General features: G+C 39.5%; 1 protein-coding gene across 2 annotated transcripts; it reads right to left on the reverse strand.

Moving 5' to 3' along the window:
- Positions 1–941: 941 nt before the first annotated feature.
- YWHAE (tyrosine 3-monooxygenase/tryptophan 5-monooxygenase activation protein epsilon) lies at positions 942–25746 on the reverse strand. 2 transcript variants are annotated; one of them, XM_062592447.1, is made up of 7 exons: positions 25552–25746; positions 13282–13481; positions 7599–7705; positions 6914–7120; positions 5993–6129; positions 3425–3471; positions 942–1842 (listed from the first exon to the last, which is right to left on the reverse strand). In XM_062592447.1, exons 1-6 carry the CDS (start codon positions 25613–25615, stop codon positions 3464–3466), a joined length of 723 nt encoding a protein of 240 aa, XP_062448431.1. In that variant the 5' UTR covers positions 25616–25746; the 3' UTR covers positions 942–1842; positions 3425–3463. The 2 variants fall into 2 exon arrangements, with proteins under 2 accessions (XP_062448431.1, XP_062448430.1); XM_062592446.1 differs by lacking the exon at positions 3425–3471 and having other exon boundaries at positions 25552–25744.
- Positions 25747–25998: the final 252 nt, after the last annotated feature.

The following is a 25998-nucleotide window of genomic DNA, read 5'->3' on the forward strand; positions in this document are numbered from 1 at the left end:
TTGTAGAAACTATCACTTTTTTTTTAGTGGGGGGAGGGGTGATTTTTTTCTTCATTTTTTTCCCCTCTCACCACTCCTTTGACAACGATCCTCTTACGGCCGAAACCTGCATTGCACAATGCACTCCGACTGCACAGAAACCAGCTGCACAGTTTGCCTACTGCTGCTGGGCACTGTCAGACATGGTCAATCAATCAATCAGCCCATTTCTCCCATTAGTTCCTGAGCCCAATCAGCATGAATATTCCCACATGCTCACAGGACATGAAGTTGCCTCTAACTCTGCCCTTTATAAGCTATTCAGAGAAGGGCAACGATTAAAAAAAATAAATAAAGAAATAAAGAAAAAGAAACACACCCACACACAGAAGGGATCCATTCAGCCTCTTCCCCTAGAGGCATACAAACCTGTTAAGTGGCTTCTGGAGAGCAGGACAGACCATCTGGACTGATTTGCTTATCGCATACATTAAGCCAGCGTGTGACAGCACAGTTCAGCACTGCTAAGTTCACTTGAAGAGGCTACACTATTACAAAAGGCAAATTATTCCTAGAAAGAGATTTATAGGAAAAACAGCTAAGTGGAGCAGACATTAAGATGTTTCTCTTCTCTCCACCCAAGTAACTGGACTGGATGAGAATGCACTTGTCCTGTAGGGGCAAGTGGGAGGAAGGCATCAAGCACATCACAGCTTTTTGACCACACAGAGAGGTGAAAGACTGAACAAACTGTGTGGAAGAACTTGCTCCTCCTCTTGATAGGAAATAAGCTGCCTTCCTGGAAGTTGATTTCATGTCTGTTCTATTCATACATAAGACTTGAATCCTACTTTATCTCATGTAGGAAGAACAATGCTGCTATTCTTTCTCTCTCCAAAGCAACAGAGGATTAATTATTTCAAGCAGGAATAATTACAATATAAAAGAAAGTCATAGTAATATTTGGCATTTTTAATTTAGGTTTGTTTTATTTAAGTTTAATGTTAATTCCATGCTGTGTTTCAGTAAGAACAATACAGATTCTGTATCTGTGGCTCCAGTCAGATATCCAGTAGTACAAATTAGCTTCAAGTTACACATACTGAACAAAAGAGGTTGAGCGAGCGAAGGGAGATGGGGAAGGGGGAGGGAAAAAGAAAAATATTGAACACGCATGCAGGCTTATCAATGCCACCTTCAATGCTAACCTGCTTTGAGGAAAAGTAAAGAGTAGGCAAGAATGAGCAGCCACGGATTGTTGAACTGTTACCAGCACCATGTTTTTCAGCAACATTTCAGCAGTTTGGAAACTTTACAGTAAAACCACTACAATGTGTCCCAATGCAACCTGTAACTTCAAACTAAACACCCAATTAAGTTTAAACACTGGTATAAAATTCAGTTTAAACAGTTATAAAAAAAGAAAAATGCCACCACATACACACTACTGTGCGGTAACTGATCTCCCCTACAAGTCTACCGGGCTTCAGATGTAACATTCACTTTTAATGGTAATATCGCCACATCTGGCAAGACAATACAGTAATGCTGAAAGAGCCTTTACAAAGTCCTGTTAGTGTCTTAACCTAAAAGCTGGCACCAGTAAAATCCACAGAAATTCACTCTTGCCTTTAAGAACTTTTAAACTGTGTAAAAAAAAATAAAAATAAAGAAACCCAACAGGGCAGGAACCTAAATTCTGAGACCCAATGTAAAAGTCAGATTTGGTGGTTCTCAGAGTGACACTGAGGGTTTTTGTGGGGAAGGGGAAGGGTGGTCAGAGATGGGTTCTCTTGTTGGCCTTTGTGTCTCACTGGTTTTCATCTTCCACATCCTGCAGCGCTTCTTTATTCTGTTCTTCACCTATGAGAGTTTTTAAAAGGAAGGAAGAAATTAATTTTAAAACGAGATCAGCAGAATAGCCTAACAAGCACCTGAAGATTAACAGTTTCATGCAATTGTACACACATACACACTTGCATGAACAGCACACACGCACACACTCATGACATAACCAGTTCTGAATTGAAGCCTTTCCACAGAAATTTAGCCTTGTAATCAACCTGTTGTGTTTCATACAAAACAATTATAGCACAGGCTACTAGAACATGTACTCTGTCATAAGGACAAACGAACCAACACTGCTGAAAAGTGAAACTGTGCATGTGATCAAATCAAAGATGAACAGCCAAGACAAAGTTATCAGAACGGCTGTGTATCGACATCCTTAAATTAGAACATACCTTTCCAATAACCTAATTTCTACTACACAGAGACAGCTAAGAACATCTGTGTACTAACTATAGCACTAAGACCAATACAAATTTTCAGAATTAAACATTTTTTCCTGCCCAAGTCCTCTTAGTCTCAAGAACAGTAAAATGCTACAATCAATTTTAGAAAATGACTCTGATGGTGTGTATTATTTAAGTTACCAAAACAGGTATGAATAAGCTTCCATACTTCACAAATTCAACATGACAAGAAATCCTAGACTTGAGGCTACTAAAGGAGAGTATTTTGTGGGAGTTTATTTCTCAGAAGATGGCCAGCCAATCAGTTTTGAGTTATTCCACCAGGCTGCAACATGCAGTGAAAAAGTTTATTCATTAAGACTCTTGTAAAAAATACTCAGTTTTACTTCAGTTACTCCTAGACAGACACATGCAATACCTTCTGTACTTGTCTCTGCCAGCTTTCTACCAAAACAGGAAATTTGAACATACCTCAGCTAGTGCCATGACACATGCAAGATTGAGTTAATCGATAAGAGAAGCTGAAGAATATTTTCTTCACAATTATCCTTAACCATGTGAGACAATATTGCCTTAAGGGCAATAAACAAAAGAAACTATCCATTCAAACAAATTAGTTTGCAATAAAATCCAATCAAATGAGACCAATGGCTTTCAGCATATAATCAGAATGCCTGCTCAGAGCATGTCCAGATTCAGCATTATCACCAGATACAATGCAAGGCAGATTTTGGAAGAGGTGGCCTAGGAACACAAAACATCTGACATTCAACAACAGCAAAATTAAGGTTTAAAATTACATAAATTATTTAAGAGAAGAAAGCAGAGGCCCTAACCCAGGAAGATGATTAAAATAAGATCTGAGCATGCTCTAGCCAACGCACTTAAGCAAATACTCCTATAACAGGCCATAGTGAAAGTACTTTTCATGCCCAAATATTCTTAATATCCATCCAGGTATGCAGCTCAATTATTAAATGTTTAAGTTACTTTCAATCTCATTTATCCTTATTTCGACCTGGGTAGAAGTGACAGGTCACAAACTGGTAGGTAGAATATTGCTTAGCCCTGGAATGGAGTCAAAGACACAAGCAGTTTATCAGCAGCAAGATAGTGATAGAGGCAAGCATGATTAGTGATCAGAAGAAAACTGATGCTGAAAAGTTCATTGAGCCATGACAAGGACTTACAAAGTAGAGTATTTAGGAAATGAACAGTTGGACTTTCCTTTAGGAATCTATACAGCAGGAAAGAAGGGGAAAACAGGAATCATATGCAGACGACATTACAAGCGTGAAAATTAACTCAACAGCTCCTCTATGATATGGTTAAAAGATACAATAAATGAGATGGAGAAATGTGGCAGCTCAGTAACACCTGATTTAGGAAAGTCACTCCCTAAAACCTACACAAGTGAAATTTGACAGACAAAAGCTTTATGCTAAAGAATGAGCTGGTTTTGAATCTCTTCTTAAGACTCTAGTAATTATGACCATGTTTCTGAATATCACAACTAACATTAACTTTCAGAGATCTTCGGAGACTCTACCTCATTTTAGAAATATTGTGGAGTTCTGAAAGTACAAGTTTTAGCTATACTAAGTCAACATATTAGCCAGTTATGAATAAAAGGAAGGAAACAGAACTTTATGCTTGTGTGTAAACATTAACACCACATTCTTTGTGGACAAACCCTGCAACATAAATTTAAATAGTTCTGTAGTTTGTTTTTTTTAAGCTTTAACAGTTATTTTCATGGCAAGCGTCCTAAACAGCAAGTAGACTAATCTGAACTATTTCAGGCAGAATAAAAGTGTTCACTTACTATGCTACAAAACCAGTAATGAAAAAACAAATTTGAATGTAATAACAGAAGCTCTATATTTATCTCTTTAAGATCTGAACTTGAACTTCTACAGGATATACAAGACATGTTAGCTTACATTCAAATAAAGACAGCTTTTGGAAGATGTTCTAATGCACTGGTATCTGACAATAACAAGCCAGCCTTGTTACTTCACTGACATGGATAACCTTATGTTCTCACAGTGTAGATTTGGGTCCATTAAAAAAAAAAAAAAAAAAAAAAGTAGTCATGCATTTCAACTGTAGGAATTAGACAAAGATTTTTTTTCCAGTGCCCAACTGCAGCAAGGAATGCATCTAACAATACCTGTAGTATTTAGAACAGTGTCTGCACTGATCCAAATGCATAGGCTATATGAGCAAAAAGATAACTATATGAGCTTGTGTGCCTTTTGTAAAATTACATCTACAAAAGCAGCAGTCTCTTGCAAGAAACTTTGCATCTGGATGCAGGGTAGAGTAGAAGCCAAGGCCCAGAACACAGTTTCTTCCAATTCACGGGAGTGACAAAATCCACAGAAACAGGGATAAAACGTGAACTGCAACACTCAATACTGATTATCTACTCCAAGAGCTAGAAGGCAGGCAAGTAAAAATATTACAAATTCATTGATCCTCACTAACCACATAATAACAGAGTCAGTATGAAAAAAGAAAGATTCTACAATTGCTTTCAAATGGGAGACTACATCAATAAAGTACTGCAGAGCAATGTTACATAAATGTTCAAGTAATAGCTTGTATTACAAAAACATCTAGAGACACTCATTTCTTTAGAAATGATTTAAATGAAATCAAGCTGAATGTTGTTTCAAGCCTTTGTGAATATGTATGAACCTAAGTGTACTCTAAACAGGATTGAAGCGTTTTCTACAAGTTATAAAACAAAGCCAGCCAGTCTCTCCAGAGTTTTACTTCTGCAGAAGTACGAGCTGAACCTTTCCAGAGAAAGAGTAATTCACTTATATTAGTAGCCAGTAAAACATATCAAGGCATAAATGCAGAAAACTAAATGGCAAAGAAAATTTATACTCAACAATGTCCCTGAAAGGGTAAGAAGAAAAGTAAAGTTCATCTAGAATGCCAAAAAATACGCCTTTTAAGTAACTATCATATGTCAGTAAACAGAAGCAATCAATGTCCCATCCACAGATACAGTGCCAGAGGACACATTCAGCATTTGCTCAGGCAATACTCTGCTTCAAGAGTCACTCATTGGAAGTATAAAAATAAAACACCACACAATCACAAAAGATACTTCTAATGCCCTAAATAGCAATTTAGATTCCCACAAACAGTAACATTAACAAAGTATTTCACAAGATTCTTTCCCTTTTCCTCTTCTCTTCACATTCAATGCTTCCTAGGAGCACTAAAAGTTACGTAAAGTGCTATAAAGTGAAGTAATTAACATGACAGCAGAAAATCATCTGCCATTGAAATGCCAACGGAAACATTAAGCGTGACCTCAAAAAAGGAAGCTGCAAGCACTTCCTCCTGCACTGGAAGTTCACATCGGGTTGGAATGACAACCATAATGCAGGTATCACAAACCTCACAGAAGACAATGAATTAAATGAAGAGTCACTCCTTTTAAATAGTCACCAATGAAATCATACATTCTTCCTTAAAAAAAGGGGAGAGGGGATTTTCAGTAATTCCACATCTTCTCCCTTTAAGTTAAGGGTTGAAGAGGCCTCTCAAAAGAAACTGGTGTCACTGCTACCAACTTACCCAGTGTTAAGAAAGGACAGAAATTCTGGAAGATCAATTGTTAAAGAAAAACAGACAGTAGTAAAACACCAGGCCAGTCTACATTTTCTTTCCTCCCCCCCCCCTTTTTTTTTGGGGGGGGGGGGGGGAGAGGGGGCAGGGTACAGTAGTTTACTTACCATCACCCTGCATGTCTGAAGTCCATAGTGTCAGATTATCACGTAACAACTGCATGATAAGTGTAGAGTCCTTATAGCTTTCTTCACTCAGTGTATCCAGTTCTGCAATAGCATCATCAAAAGCTGCTTTTGCCAACCTACAAGCATAGAGTAAGTGAGATCCAGAAGTACACTGTTAAACAGAGGCATACAAATTAAACCCATACTACAGAACACCCATCTTCTAGTTTGGCTTTTTTTTTTTTTTTTTTTTTAAGCGTGCTAGATGATCATCTAAATCTCTCCAATTTTCAAAATTGGCCACTTTAAGTGCTTATGAAAAACAGTACAAGTGCACTTGAGAATTTTGTCTATCAAACAGTCAATCACTTGCACCGCAAGATGTAGAAGTTAAAACTGTTAAGAGCCTGAAAAAGTATGCATGTCACCAGCAAACAGGAATAAAGCACTGTTTGCTTCTACCCTTATTTTTATGCTCATGTAAGCAAGGTTTATCCCTACAGAGAGATGAGCTATTGTGATCTATACATGCTCACAGGTCACAGAACTGCATGGCAACATGACCCCTGCTACCTTGTATCTTAGCCAACAGCAACCTCACCCTCTTTGCAGAGTAAGTACAGTTAGCACGGCAGGCTGTTAAGCTGCCATTAGTTGACCAATCCAAGACTACTGCTATTCTGCTTCTCACATATGATCTACTTCTGGATAAACAAATGTGTTCAGACTCAAAAGAATGCAAGCTCAAAAGCTTTCCGACCAGTTAATCTCAGAGTAAAGACATTAACTAGTAGCAGGAAAAAAAAAAAAAAAAAACAGCCCAGTGTTTTTGTTAGGGAAAAGCAACTACCCAAGTAACAATCATTTTTAGATTGTATGGTTTTTACATAAAATTCCTCCATCTTCCCAGTCACTACCTACCTGCAGGCACGATCAGGAGAATTAAGAATTTCATAGTAGAATACAGAGAAGTTGAGAGCAAGTCCTAAGCGGATAGGATGTGTTGGTGGGAGTTCTGTCATTGCAATATCACTAGCAGCTTTGTAAGCCACCAAGCTATTCTCTGCAGCCTCCTTCCTGTCATTTCCTGTAGCAAATTCAGCCAAATACCTATGGTAATCTCCCTTCCTGAAAAAAGGAACAGAACAAGCAGTAAGAAGTCAGTAGCCCTTATTTCCACACCACCACTTAAATTGCTTAGTCCTGAAATTAATGTATATACATTCACTTACTTAAAGGACATTATAGCTGAATAACTATCAAGAAAATAGTGCCCTGGTATTTAAGTGAATTTTAAAAGTTACCAGGTAGGAAAAAAGTTTGGTTTCAGTTATTTTACTGTATTAGTATAGGATGGCAGGGTATTAGTCTCCCCATTACCCTTACTCCAAACTGGTTTCTCAAGCCCCTCTATTTGAGCCCACACTGTCAAACAGGATGCTAAATCCACCAACTGCATTCAAAAAAGACACTAGAGAGAAATTAATGAATTACTCTTTCAAAAATAAATTAGGATTGAGTGGGCAGAAAAGAGAGATATACATATTGCTACCTTATCTAGTCCAGATGCAAACAAGATGTCCTCATCTCATAAAAAGACACTTACATTTTATAATAGAAAACCTTGGACTCGCCAGTGTTTGCTGCTGGAATGAGGTGTTTGTCCAGTACATCCAGAATGTCACAACAAATTAATTTCAGTTCAGTCTCAACCTTAAAAAAAAAAGGGGGGGTATTAGCACATAAGATTAAAATCTTATTTCATAAATATTCAATGTCCAACAGGAGAAATTCTAACAATCCAAGGAGGGGAAAGACAAAGAAAACAACACAAGTTCAGCTGCTCCCCAGATACATTAAGCAAAATGATACTGCATAATTAGCTGCTACACACAAAAAAGGCAAGGACTCATGTATGATGAAATGCAAATCTGAATAAAGGAAAAATATAAATTCCCTAGAAGACATCTTACTAGAAGGTTACGTTAGGTCTGTCTCAGGATGCAGCTGTTCCTGTATGACTTGCAGTTACTGCAGGACTTTCACAACTCTTAATTCTTCAGATTTTTGATCCCAGAAAATGGCCCTAGAAGTGGTAATGGTGGAGGGGACACTTTGAAGGTTAATTAATGTAGAGTCAGCTAGAGTTCACTCCATCCCAGTATTAAATGGTATCTTCAGAACAAAGTTTCCACTGATTACTCGGGGAGCAAAGCTATAATAGAGAAGCTCCCAAGAGAAAAAAAAAATATGGGAAATTAGAATAAAGACATACCACACAACCCAAATAGTCAGATACAACAGGAAAACTCACTCAAGAAACTACAAAATTCAGAAACATGGAAAAAAAAAACAGTAGCAGCTCACAAGAGAGAAAAGGTAGAAGTTGTTAACACTAACAGTAAGGTCAGTGGCCAAAGAAAACCAAAATATAAGCTTCCTTTAAAAACAGCTATTGGATTTTAATAGCCAAAGTTGAAAACTTCATCGTATTACCTTCATTTTTTCCCTAATGTAAAGGAGTAAAAGGAAAAGTCTATGAGGTCAGATGCTAAGTAAACTAAAGTTTCAGGCCTGAAAGTAAAGAAATCATGCATATCCAAAAAGTTTAAAACTGTCTTCCAAACAAACATCAACAAAACCAGACTTGTTGCAGTTAATGGAAGAACATTCTCTACGGAGCATCCCAAGTCACCCACAGTAAGAGGGATTGGTTAAGTGCAGACAGCAATCTGTTGCTGCTCTCTCGTGATTTGACAGTGATTTTCACAACTACAGCTGCAGACTATTCTGGTTCAAGCTACTTTTATGTACTACAAAATAGTTTTTTCAAGAAAAGGCAATGTCAGTTACAAGAAATCGTACAGGTAACTGCATGTCTCTGATCACAAGATCAGCCCTGATCAGTCCATTATTCCCTCCCTTCCCTCCCCTCCTTTCCCCTCCCCCCCTTAGAGCATTTTTCCTGCCATGTAATATCTTTATCACTATATAGCTCCCAAGCTAGCATGGTTTGTAAACACTACATCTAGCAATCTAAACTTACAGATTCAGAATTTATATTAAACTTGCAGGTACATACATACATCTATTTGTACAAAGTATCTTAAGAGATTTGCGGTAGTCCTTTTAGATACTTAATCTACAGCAAAATTCGTACACAAAGCATGTCAGAATGCCCTAATATTCAGAGGAAGGTTTAGATTCTACACTTAAGTTACTTAACAAATGCTTAAGGAAATTGCTGAAATATATTTATTTCAGAAAAGTCTACTTCATAAATTCTTGGGCTACAAAAGCTATGAAACCTTTGCCAGCAGCCAGTTCCTGCAAACTTCTTTCCTCTTGATCCTCTTTTTCAATGACTTCTTTTGCAGAGAGATCTTCAGCAAAACTGCAAAGAATTAAATCAGTTTCTAATCTTCTTTTGTTAACCATACATGTACAAACTTCCATTTGATCTCAGACAGTCCTTTTTTCAGTTTTGCTTAAAGGATCAACCACACAGACAAGTTATCACAGATCATCGGATGCCCAAAGCAATTTATACATCCTGACCTAACTTAATTTGAGAAGATTTAACACAGATTGAATTAAAAAACTAAGAGCTCTCAAACAGAAAGAACCTATTCTAGACAGTGACTCACTAAGCTCCTACAAAGCAGCAAACCAGCACAAGAGCCAGACTAAGCTTGTTCAGAGCATTTGGAATACATAGTTTTAGGCCTTATTGGCACTTCCATTCTGCATACCACACAGCGAACTACAGGCTCTGACTGGCAAGGAGAGACAGGTCGCTCCAAAATCCATGTTGTGTCTTCCACAATCCAGCCTGCCTCTCTTATTTTAGTCGTAGCCCTGGCTTAAGCAGATTCCAGACTATGTTCTTAGCTCTGCAGGTACAGAAGCTTTGTAAAACCACCTGGTGACCTAAATAATGAAACTTATTAAAAGTAACCAAGAGAGAACAAAAATTAACATGTATTTGTCTTTGACTTGTTTGCATGTAACCCTCAAAACAGTTGCACCTCAGGTGCAACTAGAAAAAAAAGTTGTTAAAACCTGTACACTGTCTCCTAATAAGAAAAAAACAGAAACGCACATGTCAATTCATAACCTGACATTTCTATGGAGAGCAGAAGGAGAAGAGAGCCCTGCAGCTGCACCAGAATATACCACTCAGGTTATAAGTCAGAGCACTAGAAAGAAATGTTCTCAGTCTATGCCACAAATATAAGCCAGGAAAAAGATGATCAGTATTTGTCCTGTGCAATTAAAGAATGGATTTGGTCTTACTGCAAGGAAGCGAACTGCATTACGTGCTGGAACATGCACCATCTCATTCTCTCAAGGATAAGCAAAGAAAGCCTCACCGCACGTTCTCATTCAGAGATGCAGTCAGATAAGAGCAGTTAACGTGCATCCAACTGGCCACAGGACTCAGAAAAGTAAAATAGCCTGTCTGCAAAGGAAACAAGCAAGCAGCATTTCCCCCCACAGCTATGTATTTATTTCACTACATTTAAGCATCCTGGAAAATGTTACAGCCTGGTGTCTTCCATCACTGCACGGTATTGCTCTATGTAGGGCCAGGCTGGTTCTGTGTATGGGACATACACTGACATCATCACTCCTCAAGTTCTGCCTCAAGTCATATTGGCTAGTAGTTCAAACATTTCTAAGTATTTTAAATAAAAGGCATGTATGAAATCATAATATGAATACTGATGTGGACCAAAAGCTTAAGTATTTATTTTCAAAAAAGCTACATCTTCCACTTCAACTCAAGCAGCAGTTTATAGCTGTTCAAGCCCACACTGCTTTGGGAGGTACGAGAGGTTTTTTTTCCTAAAGATTCCTCTCCCATTCCTTCCGAACTTCAAATTTGGCCTGTAAGATCTCAGAGATGCATTTTTCTTCAGTGCTTCTCAAAACTAGAAAGACTCTCCAGACAGCACTGAACTTTACTCTGAGAAATGCCATACCAAGAAATATTTGTATGGAAGGTAAGCAAAATAACCAGGACTCTGCTGAGGCTGCACCAAAACTTCCATGTGAAACAGAAGAACCTGGCATGACACGAGCATAGCTCCCCTGCATGTCTTGCTTTAGCATTTACAGTAAGCGAGAAGCATCATCCAAACCTTTGCACAAGTTCTTCACGTCCTTACCTCTCCAAACCTGTCTTGACAGGTCTCTCCTTAGAGTAGATGCTAACTCACAGCAAGGCTCCTCCCGGTAGCTGCTGACAGGAAATAGCTTCAGCTATAGCTGATAAATATGGAACTCCTGGGAAACTCAGCCTTAAGTAGCCTTTCTCCAGTACGGAAACACATTACAGTTCTCCACAGCATTCCTCCACCTAAAGCTTACATGCACTCTGAAGTAATTGTGATAGCTGTTTCCTTTGAGGATGAAGATACAGCTAGCATGGCACAGCAATCCATATGACCTATACATAGTCTTTGAAATAGTATATGTAGATGTTGCACATCAGCCTGTTCTGCACTGTATTTTCTTCTTTGCTCAGAGACACACAGAATAAAGCCTCATTTTTCCAGTCTTAAAAAAAAAAAAAAAAAAAAAAAAAAAAAACACACAACCACTTTCTGGTATTGTAAGACCTCTGTCAGAAGATACTAACTATCCACAAAATGTTAAGCAAAAAAACTAGCGTTAAGCAAGAACTGGAAGCATGCCGCATAAGACAAAAATTAAGCAGTATTAGATACTTATCATTTATGTATTCTGTTAAAAAGTTTAGACACCCATCAAGAAACAGTAGGGAGCTCTGCCAGTTGCATAAGTATGCCAGCATACTGGAAATTCATAACTAACAATCCCATGGAGCAACAGAAACACTGAGTCAAAAAGAGACAAGTCCAGTGCCACTCCTCAGAACCAAGATTTCCAAGGCAATATCATTGCCTTTGGTGGTGTATCATCAGTAGCAGGTGGTCTGCTTCTCTGAAAGTGGAAATCTGAACCATATGGAGGCACTTATCCCCAGATGACAGATTAAATCCTGCTACACACTTCTGCAGTGAAACTTTAAGAGCACAGGAGTATGCCTCCTCCACATTAAAAGGGGGGGAACAACTACTCACTTCTAAGAGGTGAGGACTTCTTTAGCCCTTACTGATAAAAGCCAAAGCTTTCTCCACCCCTGTTTTAGGTGAATTACAGAGACCGATAAGGCTTACCACAAAGTTATTTGAAAGAATTTCACCCCCCCCCCCAAGCCAGAGAAGATAGCAAGACCTTAGAGGTCACAACACATGCAAGTTTCACAGTTGGGATGACCATGACATCTTAACTTTCCCCTCAAGAACATGGAGGGCTTTACCTTAAATGGTTGTCCTGAGTGCTATCAGTTTAAGTGATCAGACTAGAGACAAAAATCTATGTTTTAAGAACTAGATACATGGTGTCATAGAAGCCATACTACCTCAACATTTATTTCAGCGTATGTGCAACTGCTTGAGCTAATACTTTTGCCAATTATACTACTCGAGTCCTAACTAGGTAACAACTATTCTCCGTTATCACTCAACAGCAGAAGTTACTACAAAGTAAGCACTCTGCAAAATTTTTGATCTGGGAGACAAAATAACAAAACAGGATCAACGTGCATGAAATCCAACTATCACAATAATGAAAGAATATGGGAAAAGATGCAAGGAAAGCAGATGATTTGATTACAGTGCCCATCTTTATGCCAATAAAAGATCTCTCTCCTTTTGGTATTTCAAAATGTAAAGTGTTTTTTGAATTCAATAGTAGAGAATCCAGTAATAGTGACAAGTGTCTAAATTGGTATGCTCTAAAGCAACCTTCTCTAGAAATAAGGAACAGCTCATTAGCCAAACACTTTCTCTGACATGGTTACTTTTCTGAACAAAGTTGCTCAGTGTAAGTCAAATCAGAGGGGGAAAAAAAGAGTAAGGCTTCCTGAACACACACAGCCTGACACTTGAGCAAGTAGGGAAAGGCAACAGTTCCAGAACAGTTCAAATGCTGAGCAGATATGCAGACACAGAGACAAGCTCTCTCCTTCTTACAGGTTGCTACCACTTTGAACATTTACAGAAGGACATTCACTCTCCCCCATCACCAAATACATTTTTCTCCAGACAGGGAAGAAATCTTTCAAGATTATCACTCTATTAAAGACCATTATGCTGCAAACAATCTATGCTACCATGGCAGATTGTGGTAAGCATAACAAAACTGGGATCCAGCCCTTTTTATCCGTATGTCATTACGCTCTAACATCAATTAAACCTTACCATTTGCCGATATTCCCGAATCATTTTTAATTTATCTTCTCCACCTTTGTTTTCTTCTTTCTGTTCGATGCTGCTTATTATTCTCCAGGAAGCTCTTCTGGCTCCAATCACGTTTTTATATGCAACAGAAAGCAGGTTTCTTTCTTCCACTGTCAACTCCACATCCATTCCAGCTACTTTCTTCATTGATTCGACCATTTCTAGGAAGGAAAACAGTCAATTATTCGCACAGCCAAAGTATCTTTTGAACCATTCAATAGAAGCTGCACACTATTATTAATTTCTCAGAATAGGCTGCTTCTTCCTTTCATACAGTTATCCCTTACTCAGTGTTCCAAATAAATCAATGAGCATTGATTTATTTTACTACTACACAAAAGTAGTACCTGATGTTCTTTCAAAGAAAATGAAAACCTTCTTCAAAAATTCTTTAAAGACAGTTTATTAAGACAGGAAAAAATGCTTGTGCAATAAATGCTCACTTTCCTGAGTGAATAATGGTTAATAGTACCATCCTACAGGAAGGCATGTTCTTCAAGCTGCTCCAGAAAAGGCAGTGATTAGGAAGAAAAGCATAGCAAGTATACACTGGCATTCAGCATAGTAAAGACAAACTGAAGAATTACAGAACACACCACTGAATTGTCAGCTGGAATACAATGCATTATGATAGCTAATTAAAAAAAATAGATTTGAATGGATGTAGGTAACTACTAGTACTTTGATCAGGGAAGCAAGTCAAAGTTCCAAGAGGAAACCACCAAAAGAAATGAACTGCTTGAAGAAGCAACAGAAAAGTCATACTGAGGGTAACCAGAGTAATCATGACCACCCCTGCCAAGCAGCTGTTTGCAGTGAAAAAATAAGACACAAATTAAAAGTATATTTATAGTTCAAACCATTTGAAAAAAAAAGAGACTTCTAAACCTGAAAAAAAAATGAAAAACAAGAAAGATTACTAAATATAGCATTCCAATACTCAAGTGGAAGCAAAAGCCTTAACTACTTAAGGAAGGTTATAATCCCTTCATTAAGTAATCATATTATGGTTGCCTGTTACATATCAGGAAAATAAAAGCCAAAATGATAACATATATCCTAAGCAAGAGGCTAGTATGAGACATATGGGAACTGTGGCTTTTCTCCAGCCTCACAGTATTTTGATTCCTTCACCACTGGCCTTCCAATTCCTACAGCAGATGACAATCCCACTGTCAGTCTCCTTCATTAATAGCCTTTATTTCCTAAGCCCCAACTACCCATCTACTCCTCAGGCCAAGTGTCTCTCAGCCATCTGGCAGGCGGAGGGACTCTAGAAAACTCTATTTTAGTTTCTGTCAAGAGCATGGTAGCACAATCTGGCCATGTCTCCTAATGTGATCCTTTACTCTCCTGTGGTTTATTTCCTTTATTCTCCTATTAAAGTTCAGCTTGTCCACTTGTCACCCCTTCCCCACTATTTTATCTCCTTGCATTATATTCTACTGCATCATGGCAGCACAAGCAATACAAAAATGAAGCTTAATAGTCTATTTTATCCTAGGGTGCCAAAACTTACAACCACAGCAGGCATGAGCTGTCTCAGCAATGGGAACTGTAGGCTCAATCTTTTTCCCTGAAAGGAAGAATGTTATCAGTCTCCAGCATGTCTCCACATGTATAAGCCAAAATTTTAGAACGGCTTGATTCCCTATCAGAAAGGGGGGAATGATATAACATGCGACTTAAATAATGACTGCTATGTGTTATTTCCTACAGGATAATCCTATCATCTATTCAAAGAAATTATTTCCAAGCTGTAGTTTTAAAAAATTGTGCAAGTTTAGTCATCCTGTATTCTGAAGTTTCTTAAACAGCAGACCTAAATCCGAGATGCACTGCTTTGCAGTGTTCAGTCCTGTGAACAAAAGTGACAAACAGGAATTGAAATTTACAGTCTATGCAACTAAGGTATCTTTACCAAGAGTCAGCAAGAAACATATGGCTTGCCTTTAAGCTTAGTATTTAACTGCCATCAGGTAAGAGTACTGAAACTGTACTGTAACTTCAGTTTAAGAAATTAGTCTGTACTTGGAAATGCACAGCCATCCCTCTGATCTAGTTGGACTGGATCAAGAACTTATCTTCTAGGGAAATACAGACTGGTTAGAGTACAAGAAAAAGGAGGGTAGTCACATCAACCTGTTCATCTATGATACTCACTCCTAAGCATCCATCATCAGTCCCAAGATCTTTGGTCCGACCCAGTATGACCACTATGCTTTAAATAAGCAGGTATGATTTTAGTTATATGGCAAGCCTAATTACCAAGACCACATTAGCTCTGTTCCATCAGACTTCTTTTCTGAAGTTGTGAAAAAAGAGGAACACAAGTAACACAAGAAAATTGTCAATTCCAGAGAAATGTAATCAGGTAAGACACAGTGTACTTCAATACACTAGTAACCTTCTGCCCTCCTGGCAACGTTTGACAGTCATCCAGCAAAACACTACACAAGATCTGGGCTTTCTTAAAACGAGAATTCACGTTCTTTTGTGCTTTACCATTTGGGATAAACTACAGAGCTTTTCAGTCACACAAAGTGATGTACTAAAACACTTCTATACAAAATCTGCCTCTTGATGAAGTAAAAGACTGTTCCTATTCAGCTGGTTATGAAACAACCAATGTGATGCATATACATCACACTGTGGTACATAACAACCTATTCCAGAATCCTGGAGATATGAAACATGTAACCGTTTCCAAGATTTGCTCACCTGTATCACAGAACTGCAACATCTGGGGGCAGCAGAAGGAAGTGCAGCATCTACCAACTGTACCCTAGATCTTTCCATTTCTTCCCTGGAAGCAGGCTCACTTAACATGAAGATTAAAAAAAGCTACACAAAAACAGGTCTGCTGTTCCCTGTAAACAAGTATCTGACCCTCAGAGCACAGTCAAGCACAACACTGCAACTTTAATCAGTTGCCTAACTTCAAAGGGATTTTATCCATGGTTAGCCTAAACACCTATAAGCCCCTGAAAGAGAGATCCAGTATCTTTGCGTACTGGGGGACAAATCCAATTTAAGACTACTGATAGCTTTTACAAAGGCATGCCTACGACCTAGATTTACCAAGAGACAGAGCCTCTGTCGCATATGTATTAGGCTTGTTGCCTCTCACAGATCTTCTGCAAAGGTCATCAGCTACCATATTCTAGAACCACTACCACAGAAACAACTCCCCCCCCCACCTCAAAAAAAGAGGGTCAACTGCTGAGAACTAGTACCAGGAAAAAAATAGGTCTTGTCACCCCTAATCTCTTATCCCATGAGCTGACAGAAAGCCAAATATGCTCTATGCCAAGTAGAAGCCACCAAATTTAAGATGATGGCAAAAAAAAGGGGGGGGGGGAAAGGAAAAAAAGAATTTATCTGCACTAGGGTGCAAACCACTCAAGTCTCACCAACTCTTTCTACTAGGCACATCATTTCTCTAAAACAGACTGATGAAAGGGACTGAAAGGTCTCTCTTCAAAAAGAGTTAATCTTGTTACTACTTAGATACATAAACATGTATTAGAATGTGTGTATCCCCCGTTCTGATCTTGAACAAATGTCTTGCCTGAAGAAGGAAGATTTACCAGTCTATCCATGAACCCATCAAATAAAGAGGTTTCTCGTTTAGTAGAGAGCCCAATTCTACTGAAGATACAAGAAAATCTGCACTGGTATTTCAATGGGACTTCGGGGCATAATTATCATATAGCTTGGTATTCTACAGCAAAGCCATAATCTTGCCCTGAAAGTTTAAGCCTGGTGAATAGTATTAAAAACTCAGGCAATGCAACAGGAAGAGAATGAAATACTCTTATCTTCCTCAATAAAAAAAAAAAAAGTTATATACATGTCTGCAAACAGAGCAAGTATTTAACAGAGTGCAGGTTTACCTCTCCGGAAGGTTCCACAAGACAAAAAGCTTGGAGACCATTCATGACAAAACCAAGTCTGACATTATCTTTCAGTAAGAAGGATTACTGCAGTAATGACAACTCTTGCATAAACAATCCATAGACACTTGACTGCATTATAGAAAAGCCACGTTACACAGATTTAAAAAGACAGACTATAATTAAATGGTTACATTTCAGCCTTTCAGTTGTTTATGGCTATCACCATATTATGGCACAGTCAGATCATACCATCATCAGAACAGGAAATCCCCAAAGTTTAAATTGTGGAAGGACTGGAGAATGTTCTGGAGAACTACACACTTGCTCTAATTTATATTCTTCTCTAGATATTTCCTGTTGGCTGTTTTAAAGGCATACCACATTAAATGGATGTTTGGTCTGACGAGGTACTATAATTTACATATTCTTATGGAGGAGAAGAGAAGCATTTAACAGACCAAAACTGTCATACCTTATGGCAACACTCTTGATCCACAAAGGGCACAGGCATTAGTTCCTGCATTCTACTACTCTGATTAAGATGCCCATCTCCTCTCATTACAGATCAACATTGCTGACTGAGCTCCAGTCAGCGTGGAGCAAGAGCAGGATGCACAGCTTGTAAAGCACAAAGCACTTGGATAGTGGGTGCCATTACACTGAGTGCTACCTACAAAGGATTTTTAGCACACAAGCTGGTATTATTTAATACGAAAGACAGACTATGCCTTTAAGTCCTAGAGTCACCAAGTTTGATATCCCTGTAAATTGCAATGTAACTAGGTAATCCCTGAAGTGTACTGAGCAGTTTTCTATTTTAAAAGGAGTGAAATACATAGGTATAGGAGTCCGCCAATTGATGAAGCTTTCACAAGAACAAAGGGGCACCAATTTTTCAAGAAAAAAAGCAGTCCCTTGAATGTATGGTTGGGGAATAAGACAACATTGAAGATAAAAGTATCATTTAAATTGTAATGGACTTGCACCAAAGTCATAAAAATTAGTTTACTTTAAGCTAACAAGTGATAGGAAGTTTACAAGGTTGAGAAGGACACAGCTGATAAGCATCTAAGAGCCAACTCACAGAATCTGTGCAAGAGTAGGGCACAGCTGATCACTAAACTGGTAAGGTCACAGCATAATACCTCTTTACCACATAAATACAAGGAGCTCGAGGAGTGATACATTTGCTGCTCCCCAAACTCCAGAAATCCAAACAACTCGGAGGAACTGCAATGTGCCTCTATAAGCAAATAGGGAAACTGTCAACAGAGAATCTGGTGAAAAAAATAACAGGTCTTCACAATAGAGGATAAAAAAAAGTAAGAAACAGTAGACAATACCATAGAAGCAGCACTGTATATCAAATAACATTAGTATCAAATCTGTTTTGTCAAAGTTTATGCTACTCATTATGACTGAAGTTGCAGAGTCAGATTTTTCTATTACAACTTTAATACTACACTTGGCCAAAAGAATGGCCAATTACACTAAGAGACACCATTAGGGCATAGCAGTATTGGAAATTCTGGTTACAGTAACATAGTGATTAAATCTCATGGTAGGTATGATGCTACAGTGTCGGGGGGGGAGGGGGTGACTGACTCAAAGAATACTTTCATGAAGCATCTAGTTACACAGCCTACTCCTAATCTTACTTAGGGCTACATCAGACCTGCTTCAACCTCACCACTGGAGTAACTCTAGCCACAGCACGCTTTGGTTGAACATAACTGCAGGAAAAGCAACAGCTAGAATATCTACTACTACTGTGCTTAATGTCTGAAAGAGGAACTAAGCAAGAAAGCTTATTACAGAACAAAAAAATAGGAGCTAGAAGAGTACAGGTGGAATGGGGATGAATTGATGGTACCATACCATATGGCTACAGCCTCAGGAAAACCCAGAAGGTAGCATGATTAAATACTATTAAATTAGTTATAGCAGAAGCACACCCTTTTTTGGAAAGCTAAAGTTGTGTTTGAAGTTTAATCCTTTCTATTAACTTTATATAAGGGGAATACAGCAGGCTAAGATCTTCCTCCTTCTAAGCTGGTGTTCAGTACCTGATTGTGATCATCTCTGGAGCAAAGAGCTGCAAAAGAGTATGCAGTACAATCTAGGTATAAAAAGGACAGATAAGAAAAAACAAGTTTTCTGCATTCATGTTCACCATGGGCGAAGACCTTGCACTGTAACCACTATTCACAGAGGATGCAGAAGTGGTCCTGGTCACGGATTTAACAAAAAAAGATCAGTAACAAGATACAAAAACTCAAAATATCTGATCCTAAACTCTCGTGCATACTTTCTCATTTAAGGCTTTAGTACAGGAGGTGACCACAAAGCAACTAACATTTTCAGTTTTTAAGAAGAGTTCCAAAGGGAACTGAAGACTCATGAACCTAACACTTGCAACTGGTCAAGTTAACAAGAACTATTTTAAAGAACAGAATGACTGAGTATATGCACAGATACAATACTGTGGAACATGGCTTTTTATAAAGACAAAAAATGTCTCACAAGTCTATTGTGATACTTCAAGTGAGTCAAGCATATGGACAACGAAGACATGATCGATATAATCTACCTGGATTTCCCAAAGGCATTTGGGAAGGTCCCTCACCAAAGGTTCTTTAAGGAACTCAACTGCCATAGGATAGGAAGGAAATCCTCACAAGGATAAACACTTGGCTGAAAGACAGGAAACAGAATATGAATATAGGCTCAGCTTTCAGAATGAAGGGCAATCACTAGTGGAATTCCACAGGCATCTGTGCTGGGAAGCATGCTAGCATTCGTAAGTGATCAAAAAAAAAAATCAAATAAGTAGTAACTCAGCAGTAACAGCAAACTGCTAAAAGCAGTAATGACAAGGACCAAAAGAGTTGAAGAACCTCAAAAAAAAAAAAAAAAGTGAGGAAAATCTGCTTCTCTGTACTTCTTCATAAAGTGATGGGTATGGACATTATGATTTACTGACCATAGACTGTTCTCCCCAGATCTGCAGGTTTCCATCTGGTCAGTGAGCACCATCCTATTTACTACAGTGATTAGCACCAAATTCAAGACAAGATCTCTTCTTTCCATCCATTAGAAATTTTTGTTCTAAATGCATTGCTATTACACTGCCAACATTAGGTTTTTCTCTTCTCTTGGATTGGGGATGGTGGTGGGGAGCCCTGGCACAAGTAAAATTAGTGTCTTGTGCCTTTCCCTTCTGTCCCTATGGACTGTCTCATGCTGCCTCCATGTTTCTTTTTCCTCTTCAATTGGCTAATTCAGGGCATGTGCCTAGAAAACAACTAAAATAGAAAAAAACGTACTCTGAAACAAAAAGTTTTGTTTATAATTTAGAGAACTGAACTCATTTTAAGGACTGAACTAAGACTCAAACAAGCATGAGACACAAAGGGAAGAGGGGCCATCCTTCTTACAACAGCAGTGAGCTGTCATACCAGGTCACTCCACCTTGCAGCACTGCACCTTTACCTTTTAAAAACTACAGTGAACATTTATTCATGCGTATTATACAGCTTTTGTGTTTTTTCCTCAGCTCTTCATATGCTTTCAGTACCACAAGTAAACTATTTCAGACATTTGAAACTTGGGTGTAACTACTAAGGTACTAGACATTAATAATCCTCTGTCTTGATCCCTCCATGGTGTTTGCTTACCATAACATGTAAGTTATTCAAAAGAGCATGGAAGAACCAGACAACTGGACTTCCAGAAGTTAAGGCAACCAAAAACATAAACAGAAAAACTACTTAAAAGCATCCCTTTCTGCATAGTAGCTAAGAAAATAATTTTGTGGAGAAGCAGCAGGCCATACTGTTGTTCCCTGAACAAGGCTTGTAACTGCCAGCACAGCCCTTACACTTCCAACATTTGATACAACTCTGCAACATACAGTCCTATAAAGCGTATTTGTACTTTTTGTATGGTCAGAGAAACAGACAGATTAAGGCCAAATTATCTATGCAACAGTGCTATTTTCTGCACAATCCTACAGAGCATCACAAGTATTTCTTGCAACAAGATCGTGATTTCTAGGCCATTTCTACCATCTCTTCAAGCTGTGAAGATGTCTTAAGTAATAGGAGATTTCTCCAGTATTTTTAACAATTTTACCTTGAAAGTAGATACAGGCAAAGCTAAGGAACAAATCTCACCATACATTTCTATGCTTTGAGTCCTGCTATTAAATGAGTTTCAAATACAAGTACTCAAATAACATACTGGACACCAACTCCATTTTTGGACTCCTTGCAGGGAATCTCTAACCTTACATGATTCAGTGCACCTCCTTTGCTTAGTCTGGTACTCAAGAAACTAGTTACAGAACAAGGTCCTTCCTCAGAATCAGGAGCTGATTTTTACGCTCCAAGAAAATGAACAGCCATAACCCTATTCCTCAAACACAGTCCTGGCCATGCTATTTTCGTTAAAGAAATGAGATTTTTTCTGTCTTTTCATATGTACTTAGTTTAGAGACAAAGACAGCAGTCATACTCAGTATAACCAGAGCAGTAAGACCTCTGACTGACAGGTTTCACTATTAACCATTAATGCAGAAAAAGCCTCAAGACCATTTGTTGAAGGAGATAGGTCCTCTGCAAACTGAAACCAATATGCAGCTTAAATGCTCATTTGTGATGTAGAATCACTGCAGATCAGTGATTGAGCTGTAATTTCTAGATCTGTTATCTTCTAAACATACTCAACTCTTGGATTCATTTAACTGCTACACACTTCACTTCCTCTGTAGTAAAGACATTTTCCTGATAGGCACCTTTTAACTACATAGGAGGCAGCAGTTAACAACTGTCTGACAGGTCTCCTGACTTGGAGCTCCCAACAAAGCACATTTTCTTCCCAGCTAGGACTTGACCTTTTGTCTGATTTTGGGGCAGGAGGAAGCATCACCTCACCAAAATTATACCTTATGTAAAGTTTAAGTTATAGACTTTAAGACCTATCATACAAAAATTCTGTCCTGAGTATCCACTCACAGACTACCTCATGTCATAGCATGTTTCTCATCTGATTGGATGAGAGATGTTACCTAGCTTCCACAAGGGAAAATAAACGAAAAATCAAAACAAATAAAAAAATCCCTTTTCCCTACACCCCAAAACAGTTTCAACATTCAACAGTACAAGAACACATACACATACATACCTATGACAGACAAAAAGTCAAATAAGTTACTTTATTTCACATATCAACACAATTTTCTTATTCCAAATATTCTCAAAAATAACAGATTTTCAATACAGATTATCAAATTTACATTTACATATTAAGCTATTAGAAACATTCTTTGCAGGAACAGCAGGTAGGCCATCTCCTGAGATCTGTCACAGAGCTTTCTGTATTATAAGCAAATTTCCTGGCATTTTGTGATTTGTCACAACAGGACAAACATCTGCAAAGCTGGTCAGACATCCAAATCTCTTGATATCTATACTGACCATGCCTCAAGTGTTGTTTACACCATAGAAGTACCTAGAAACGCATGTCCTAAATCTGGGGAAATATGCTATGACAGTACAAATACAGGACTAGGTTTCTTCCAGTTCTCAGGCACATCTTTCAAGACTTCACAAATTTAAGTGCATTGAAGAAGCACCTCAAAAGGAACCACAGAGAGCTGGATGTCTACAATTAGTGCTGCTGTAAATGCAATGAAGCATATATATTATATATAGATATATATTAAAAAAAAAAAAAAAAAAAAAAAAAAAAAAAAAAAAACACACACACCACTTTAAAGTCTCCAGGAGAGAAAAGACAGGAAGATAATTCAATGTGCTCCTAGGATTAATGAAAAACATCTGTCATTCCACAAGTACATCCAACCTGTATTACAGATTCATATTCCTATATATTTGTAGACAGTACTTACCATCACAGGATTTTATATATTCCAATTAGCAAGTGTGACTTTATGGTCACTTGTCTCAAAGATCACCAAAATAAAGAACAAAATTAAGATTAACCTATGCTTTCAATATAGCTTCCCCAAATAATTTTGCTCACACAATTATTTAGCAATCTCAACCATGATCTTTGCATAACTACTGCATTTCAGATTTACATTGTATATATATATATATATATATATATATATATATATATACACACACACACACACACACACAAATTAGACTAATATTTTTAACTGTTTCAGCTGAAGAGGAACACAGAACGTATGCTGAACAGTATTTACAATATATAGTCTTCCAGGGCAGGATCAAGACAGACATGACAGCAGTCTCCTTACCATTCAGAAATTATATATAATGAGGCATCTTCTACATTTTAGTCTAGCCATCCTGTTTAGCAAACATTCATGATAGTGTTTTAAGAAAGCATACAGAGGGAAATGCTGCAAAAACTCAATCCCTACCAACTTATTTTTCCTGGTTGACAGGAAGTCCGTTTGTTTGGCATTGCAAATCTCTACAATGGTGTAGGGTCTGATTACTTTTCGAAGAACAGGAGTAATTTACCATTGATCTAGGAAAACACCAGGCAGTTGTGCCTCAAAAGGTTTCCAAAGATGGTGAATTCCTTAGGATGCTAGCTAAGCATCCTACTTTGGGTTTCCACTCAAACCAAAGCCAACACTTCTGGTTGCATTGATCCATCTATGCCAGGTGGAGAACCCTTTCCCCTTTAACGAATAAATAAATAAATAAAAACACACCACACACTAACAACAAAGAGAACAACTAAACAACTCTAGGAGTGTTGCTGGAACGGTGTGCTGCTTTCGGTGTTTTGTTTAAATGGATTATCCCGCCCCACACTGTTGGGGGTAACAATAACAGACTGACAAACAAAATACCGAGTAATTTGTTACCATCAGAAGTTGCATAGGTACTGTGCAATACTGGAATTGATCTCTTCCTACTCCCCCTAACTTTCATCCCACCCCCATCCCGTCAACTCAGTCTCACCCTGAGATCTTGTTTTGGGAACATTTTTTCCATAAGCCTTACAGTTATTGTGTGAAGGCTATTTAACTGCTGTCATTTAGTGACATTCTTATTTCAACCCCATTTCCCTACTTGAACAGTCACAAAAATAAATCTCATTTAGGTCTTAATTTTTTTTTGGCGCAGTTTCTATTTTCCTCCCCCAAGCGTGCATTTCTCTGATGCCTGAAAATAGTGCTATCAGAAGTTTTCCAAGCACCAATTCAGACAACATGACCTAGTTCTTGTCAGTTGACATCCTTTTACTATGAAAACGACAAAGTATTTGAAGTGTCTTCCTATCTCTAAATGAAGCATAAGTATGTTCACAGTTTTTACATACACAAGTATTTATTTCACTTTAAATGCATAAACATAAGGTCTTTAAGTCAAAAGTAACCGTCCCAGGACAATAACATCATCAAGAAAATTAAAGGCCGTTTCTACTACATGTGAGAAACATGTTCAAGGATCAGTCACAAAGCAGACATATTTTGGACAAGAGACACCATCCAAGGTAGCCAGCTCCTCCCCACCACTCCTTCCCCCCTTCCCAACAGATATGAAGCCATCAGACATAATGCAGGAACTTCACAGGCAAAAAAGTAAAAGATAATCTCTAATAAGTGCTATCATATAATGAAAGCATTTGTATTTCCTTCAGGTAATGAAGAAGGTACTTGATTGCTCCAGGGTGAGAGCTCTCCCTCTCTTTCTCTGCCTTTGCCAAGAGCAGCACTACCCCCAACCACAAGCAAAGGAAGAGAATGAAAAGCGCCAGCCCCCTTCCCCGCTGCCCGCCAGGGAGAGCAGGCCGCTCCCCAGCGTCGCCTCCCGAGGGGCTGGGAGAGCCGGGCACCCACCTTCCGGAGAGCAGGGCACTGGGCGTTGTCTGCGGTGAACCGAGCTCGGCCCCCACGCCGCCAGGCTCTGCGAGGCCCAGGCCGAAGGCACGCAAGACCTGGGCCGAGCGGAACCGCCTCAAGCCGCGCCAGGCAGCGGCACGACGAGCGGCAGCGGGGTCTCTTTGTCGCGCCCTCCCCCCCCAGCCCCGAGGCGGGGGCGGCTCCCTCTCCCCCCGAGACTCGCCCTTCGCGGCCGCCATTTTATTCCCGGTTTCTGCCGCCACCGCCCCCCGAACCGGCCCCGCCCCGGCCCAGGCCGCCCGCTCGCTCAGGCCCCCCATCCCCAGCTCCACTGGCCCCTTGGGGCGCTCCCAGTCGCCATTTTGTCTGTGCCCCCCTCCCCCGCCCCTGCCCCCCCTCCCCCGCCCAGCCGCCATTTTGTGGCCGCTCCCTCCCTCCCTCTCCCCTTGGCCTTGCACGGCCTTCCCAACCAGCGCTCACCATCGTAGCGCTCAGCCTGCTCAGCCAACTTGGCCTGATAGACGAGATCCTCCCGATCGTCCATGTCCTGCAGGCGGGGCGGCGTCGGGGACTGCACGGGGCGGATGGAAACCGATGGGTCTGGGGGGCTCAGCAGCTACCAGCTCGCCGCTCTCCGGGCAAATATGGCGGCAGCACCGCCTCCCGCTGCATCCGGGCACTTCCGCCAGTGTGCGCATGCGCCCTGCGCCCTCCCATGGCAACGGCGGCTCCTTGGCAACGGGCGAGTAGGCGGGGGCCGGAGCGGCGCCGCCGGGCGGCGGCGGCGGTGGGCAGGAGCGGGAGGGAAAGGCGGCGAGGCTCTCGCAGCGCCGTTTTTACCGGCGGCCTCGGAGCCCCGACCGGGAAGAGGCTCGTTATTTTGGGGACACGGGGGAAGCGACGTGCGGCGTGGCCCGGGGCGAAGGT

The sequence above is a fragment of the Rhea pennata genome, chromosome 20, assembly GCF_028389875.1.
Source record: "Rhea pennata isolate bPtePen1 chromosome 20, bPtePen1.pri, whole genome shotgun sequence".
NCBI lineage: Eukaryota > Metazoa > Chordata > Aves > Rheiformes > Rheidae > Rhea > Rhea pennata.

What these genes read in the sequence shown, in the direction of transcription:
- YWHAE (XM_062592446.1), bottom strand. Translation starts at nt 25,615, where the DNA reads ATGGACGATCGGGAGGATCTCGTCTATCAGGCCAAGTTGGCTGAGCAG. An exon ending in TTCGGGAATATCGGCAAATG is followed by an intron (nt 7,706 to 13,281) that starts GTAAGGTTTAAT and finishes TTTTTTTTTAAG; the next exon opens with GTTGAGACTGAACTGAAATT. An exon ending in AAGGTTTTCTATTATAAAAT is followed by an intron (nt 7,121 to 7,598) that starts GTAAGTGTCTTT and finishes TCCTTTTTTCAG; the next exon opens with GAAGGGAGATTACCATAGGT.